Source organism: Panthera uncia, chromosome E1 (genome assembly GCF_023721935.1).
Source record: "Panthera uncia isolate 11264 chromosome E1, Puncia_PCG_1.0, whole genome shotgun sequence".
Classification (NCBI taxonomy): Eukaryota; Metazoa; Chordata; class Mammalia; order Carnivora; family Felidae; genus Panthera; species Panthera uncia.
Window position 1 is genome coordinate 50,925,908 of NC_064814.1, and position 6,000 is coordinate 50,931,907.

The window sequence follows — 6,000 nt, forward strand, 5'->3', positions numbered from 1 at the left end:
GAGCAAGAGCGAGCTGGACAATGGACTGGAAAAATAAACCCACAAGAGTCTTAATCCCAGACTAAAACACGCAGGTCCGGAGCAGGTGAACCCCACTTACTAACAATTTTTTTTTTTTTTTTTCCCTGCAGCAGCAGGTAAAGCAGCAGAAAATTCCTGATTCCTGGCGGGTGGCGAGGTCAGCTCCGTGTGTCGCCACCCTGGTAGGCTCCTTCCTACCATGATCCCTGTAGCTCGGCCTGCTACGGTCTCATTCTGCCAAGGGTAAAAGACCTACGATCAAATCCTGAGACTTAACGCAAATCTGCCCAGGCTCTGGGCTACCGGTTAGGCCACTAGCAACAGTGTGTTATCAACCGATTAAACCTATTAACGACTTGCTCAGACACAGCCAGGACCTCGGTTCCCCCACGGACCGCCACGCCTGACTCTCGGATTCAACCATCCGTGCCCCTAGCTTCTTAGTGCCTTCAAAATGTCTAAATGCCTTCAAAATGTCTTCCCCTCTCTCCTATTTTCTGCTTCTGAGGACACGTTTTAACCAGTACGCGAACTGCAACTCTCCGGTTAATTATTATTTACACTCTTCTGCAGTCTGCGGCCTGACCGTCCGGACACAGCGGGAGATAGATACAATGGGACACACCTCTGGCGAGGAGCTAGGCTTGGCTGAGCCCAGAGAACGAACTCCGGCCAGGGCGAGGGGTGCTCCCCGGGCACCGGATTTTAGGAAAAGCGTCGTGGGACAGGCGTTTCCTCCCGGTGTGGTCTGTCTCAAGTTAAAACGGCTGCCTTCAAAATAATTAAGTCCACACGTGTGCCCAGACATCCAGAATATCCTTCATCAATTAAAAAAACGAAGTAAGCAGATGGCCCTTAAAAGCCTTGGGTTTCGTCTTGTTTTTTTCTTAGAGACACCCACTAAGCCTGCGGCCCCGCCGGGCGCTGCTGGGGCAGCCCGGGACCGCGGCGCGGGGGGCGAGCCGCGGGGTCTGCACTTTGCTCCTCCCGCCACCCCGGTCCGCGGGGTGGCCGCCGCGGGCCCTGGGCCTCCCGGTCCCCGTCAGTCCGGCCCCTCGGTTCCGGGAGCTGGCAAGGGAAGACGACGAGGGCTCCCGCCTCCCCCAAGTCCGGTCGCCCCGCGCCCCCCCCCTCCCCCCCCCCCCCCCCCCGGGCGCAGGTCCCGCCCGAGGCTCCCCGGCTGCTGCGCTGCCCGCTGCAGGCGCGCGGCGAGCCTTTCCAGCGCGGCTTCGCTCTTTATTCCGCAGTTTTGAGTCCATCGAAAGGAACGTGGCAGGTGGAGCGCGGCCGCCTAGACACCGCGCGAATCCTCCAGTGGGGATTTCCGTACCTGCCCCAGAAACCGCCGGACTCCGCCGATTCGGCGATTTTCCAGCCGGGTCCTCCCGACCCGGCCCCTAGCTTTCGCATCTTAGAAATCCCCGGACTGCCTCCGGCCCCCGGCGGGTTCCCCCTGAAAAGACGTTCCTGCCCTCCCGGCCCCCAGATTGCTCATCCCTGGAGGAAGAGGGCAGGTGGCGGCAGAAGCAGGAACAACAAGGCACCCGACGGCACTGACACTCGGAGAGGCCCCCACGTGGCTGCCGGGCACCCGAGCGCACCCGCGCGCTCCTCTCCGCCCGGGGCGGGGGCAACCACAGGATCCCCACTGCGCGGATGGGAGCACTGAGGCTCAGCGCCACCAGCGAGCTGCCGGAGCCCGGACGCGAATCCAGACGTCGGACACCAGAGCCCGGCAACGGTGGGAAGCGTGACTGTCACGGCTGGCTAAACCTCGAGACTCGGGCAACTCCTGACAATAATAAAAACATGAAGGACAAAAGGGAGCGGGAGGGCAAGGCTGGGAAGAGGGGGATTTTAATCCGCGGGGTCAGCCCCCTTTTATCTTTCGCGGGGCCTGGGGGCGGGGGATGGGAGCAGGGAACGCGGGTTCGGTTCGACTCTCCCCTTTTGTTTCCCCGAAGTCCCGAGCATCTTGGGCCTGGAGGACTGCCTGCCGGCCACTCCAGAGTCACACTCGCGAGGGTTGGGGGCTCAGGACCAGAGAGAAGGGTAAGTGTAGGCCGTTGGCCGGGCTCCTGGTTGGCGACCAAGTTTTTCGAAGGCCGGAGTCTGGACCCCCTGCCCACCCGCGCCTCACCGGAAGCTCGGTTCAACCCAAAAGCTCACTCCAAAGACGGGTAGCTCTGGAAAGCGTTGGGCAGAGGTCGTGATTAAGACCCCAAGGGCCGCTCGCTGCCCCTCGGCAACCCGACCCCACAACCTGACCCGAAAAACGAAATTTTCTAAAGGCCCGACCTTCGGGAAAAGCACATTTCTCAATCAACGAACCCCTCACATTCTTTGCACCCCGACGTAGTGCAGGGCCCGCGGACACACGCGTCCCGGCCCGCGCTCTCCCGGCACCCAGGCCCGGGAGGCGGAAACGAGCGAGCAGCGCCGGCGGCGCCCCGGAGCCTTCAAAGCCGCGCGCCGCTCCCGCCGGCTGCAGTGCGCGCCTTTGCCCGACAGGGACCAGCACCGCTCCACGCTCCGCGCCGCCCGCCCCGCTGCCGGGCGGAGGCGCCGGGCCACCCGCCCAGCTCGCCCTCCCGAGCCCAAGCTGCCCGCCAGCCAAGCGGGTCTGGCCGTCTTCGGGTTCCAGCCAGGAGTTCGACTGTAACAAAAAAGTTTACAGACGCCGTCGGTCTGTCCCACCCCGCTCCCCATCTGGGGAGCAGAAACCGCTCTGGAAGTTGGTCTAGGGTGGAGACCGTGACCGGCTGGGCGCAGAGCGTCCCGGCGCTCCGGGAGGAAAAATAAAATACGAGCAGATCTGGATTGGTCGCTTTGGGAAACGGCCACAGTTAAGAGGGTCCAGTCGCTGACCACCCCCCTTTGATTAATTCTAAGGGCACCGCAGGCCACGGAGCTGCCAGACCTCCTCGAGAAGTTTCTATGGGTTGTGGCGAGTGGAGCCCCGAGCACCCGGTACCATGCCGGGGCGGGATTCCGGGCGCCGCCGCTTTATTCCTCTGTCTGCCCCACCCCGCCCCCCCGGGGTCGGAGGCTGTACCCCTGTCACTTCCCCGGCACATGCCACGTCTCCGTCCTCTGAGGGTCTGGATCGCGGCTGCCGCCCCTGCCCTTGGCCCTGCTGGGGAAACTCACCGGTACCAGGCGAGGCCCTTGTCGTAGCTGCGGTCGAAGAAGTGGGGCTCGGCGCCCACGGCGCGCACGTCGGGGTGCACGCGCAGGAACTCGAGCAGCGCCCGCGTGCCGCCCTTCTTCACGCCGATGATGATGGCCTGCGGCAGCTGCTTGCTCCCGGACCCACTGAAGAAGCTGGAGATGGGGCTGGGGGAGTCCGGCGTCTCGGGACTCTGCTCCTCCTGGCTCGCGGCGCCCTCGGCCGGCTCCCTGCCCGCAGCCAGCGGGGTGGCCGGCGCCGCCTGGAACGGCAGCCTGGGGGTAGTCCCGTCGGGACCCGGAGCCGGGGCCGGCGGGGCGTGGGCGGCGCGGGACCCCGAGCCCAGCAGCAGCAGCCCGGGCGCGGCGGCGCACGAGCCGGCGCACGAGTACAGGAACATGTAGAGCCAGATGCAGAGCATGGCGAAGAGCAGCGCGAGCTTCCTCCTCACCGGTGGCGGGGACGGCGGCGGCTGCGGCAGGAGCCGGCCGGGGACATCGAGGCAGGATCGGCCGCCGCTCAGGCGCTGCCCCATGCGCAGCCCGGGGGCGCGGCGAGGGACATGGCTCAGCACATGGCGCGGGGCCCGCCGGAGCTGTGAGCGCGGAGGGGGTTCCCTGGCCCGCAGGACGCCCGGGCGGGTCGGTTTATTGCCCCCGCGCGCCCGCGGCCGCCGCCGCCGCCGCCGCCGTTCTTCCCCAGGTGGCGGCGGCAGCTGTAGCGGTGGCGGCTTTTGACATGTTGCCCGGGAGGAGCTTCAACTGGAACGAAAGTCGGGGTGGCGGCAACTGCTGGCCCGAAGGGTGCTCCTGCTCGGGCAAGAGGACGCCGCGCCCCCGCTGCCCGGCCACTCCAGACGGTGCGCACGGCCGCTCGCCGGGGCTGCCTTCTCGCGGTCCTGCCCACTGAGCCTCGGGAGCTGCCCCGGCACTTCCCCGCGGAGGCTGCGAAGAACTGCGCAGGAAGAGAGCCCGAGACCGAGGTGGGGAGGGCGGGCCCAGCCTTCCGGACTGACGGGCCCGTCCGCCTACCAGAAACCCGGAGCGCTCTGCAAATACAGGCGCTCCGCTGAGCGTTCAGCAGCCAACCGGCTCCCGGAACGTGGGGGTGTGGAAAGGGTTTGGGGCGGTGGAGAGAGGTCGGAGGTTGCTATTGGCTGCGGGGCAAGGGGCGGGCTCGGGGGGGGGGGGCGGAGCCAGGAGCTGGTGACAGGAGCAGATGGTCGGAAGGATGCTGGATCGGCTGAGGGTTGGGAGAGGTCCGACCCCGCCGAGCAGTGCGGTCGTGCGCTCCGGCTCCCGCGCGCCTTTGCTCCCTCGCTGCCCTGGAGCCAGCCTTGGCGTGTAGTTGCCCTTGGGGCGGGACTCGAGTCCCGATCCAGATGTCTCGCTGGCGGGCCCGAGGGGTGTGTGTGTGTGTGTGTGTGTGTGTGTGTGTGTGTGTTGTACGGTAGGAAGGGGGTTGGAGGAGCGAGAGTCAGGCCAGAGATGCCTGCAGCCCTCCCCAAAGCGACCATCCCACGCCGGGGACCCGGAACAGGCACCGGTGTCGGAAGTTTAAGTGGAAAGTTTGTAAAAGGCTGTCAACTTTTTTAAAAAAGTGTTTCCTTCCTTTTTTTTTTTTTTTTCCTTGCCAAGAGTTGATCTTTTTCGGGCTGCGAGCTGAGATCGGTGTAAACTGTCCTCAAGAAAAATCTTCCCTCTGCTCCCTAACTGGCAGGAAAGGTCGGGGGAGCGAAGGAAGAAAATTAACTGTGAGGTAGAGTCTGGTGAAAGGCTTCGTGGTCAAAAAGGGAGTGTGAACGTCACGTGCAGAAAGTTTTGTCCGGATCTGAGTTTGTGGGGGGACCGTGGGTTTAAGAAATCGTTCTCTCTTTCCCCCTTTCCCTGAATAAATGTTAAGGCCAGCATTCCATGCGCCTTCATCTAGGAGGCGGTTTGGTCTGCTGACCTGTTACACTAATTATCAGGTGTGGTTTTCTCAACTTGGAGCAAATCGATCGCTGAGCTGCTCTTTATTTAAGCCCAAACCCAGTGGAAGCCGCTCTCCCCAGCTCTCTTGTGCAAAGGGACCCTCGGGGCGCGGGAGCGGAGCTGTAAACCCTCGCTGCGGAAGCGAGGGCGAGGGGGGCCCAGCGCTGCCGCATTCTCGCCCCGGCGGCTGGAGTTCGGAAGCTCGGGATGTTCAAGTTCATCCCGGTCGTGTTCAGAAAGTTTTCAGTGCCTGCACGCGCGGCTCCGGCGGGGCCAGCGGGCCTCCAACGCCCGGCTTCGCGCCTTTCCGGGACAGAACGTTCCTTCCGATTCCGACCCCAGCGCGGCCCCCGGGGCTGAGTGTAGCCCCCCGGGGTGACTCACCCGGAGCCGCCGCCCACGCTGCATTTCAGTGTCGGCGCAAACCTGCACTGCACAACTGACCTCCCTCCGCCCTGCTCGCCGGACACTAGACTTCGGTCGCCAGCCCCGCGCGCTCTCGCTCCCGGAGTAAATGTCCCCAAGCGCCCCGAGTCTCCGCAGCCCCACTCCGGCTCCGGTTCCCGAGTGTCGGGAGCACACTGAAAACAACAACAAACAAACAAACAAACAAAGACACAGCCTGGCCTTAGCACCTCCGGTTCGAAAATGTGCCAGAGGGAGGCGGCGGTGACCCGAGAGGGTTCAGAGAACCCAGAGGCCACCACGGGACCCACGCGCCCCAGCTGTGCCCCGGGCCACCTCTTTGTAACTAACTACCTTGAGCCCAAGACATTTTCCCACAAAACTGCCGGGGGGAGGGGGGGGGGAGGCGGGGGGGGGGGGGGAAGTGTAATT

General features: G+C 64.3%; 1 protein-coding gene across 1 annotated transcript in view; it reads right to left on the bottom strand.

Annotated features, from left to right (window-relative positions):
- The window catches only part of HS3ST3B1 (heparan sulfate-glucosamine 3-sulfotransferase 3B1), a 38,708-nt gene extending 34,505 nt beyond the window's left edge, over positions 1-4,203 (bottom strand). Inside the window, exon 1 of the mRNA XM_049636925.1 lies at positions 3,172-4,203. Within this exon, the coding sequence (XP_049492882.1) occupies positions 3,172-3,725 (554 nt within the window). The 5' untranslated portion in view covers positions 3,726-4,203. The remainder of the gene's footprint in view (positions 1-3,171) is intronic.
- Positions 4,204-6,000: the final 1,797 nt, after the last annotated feature.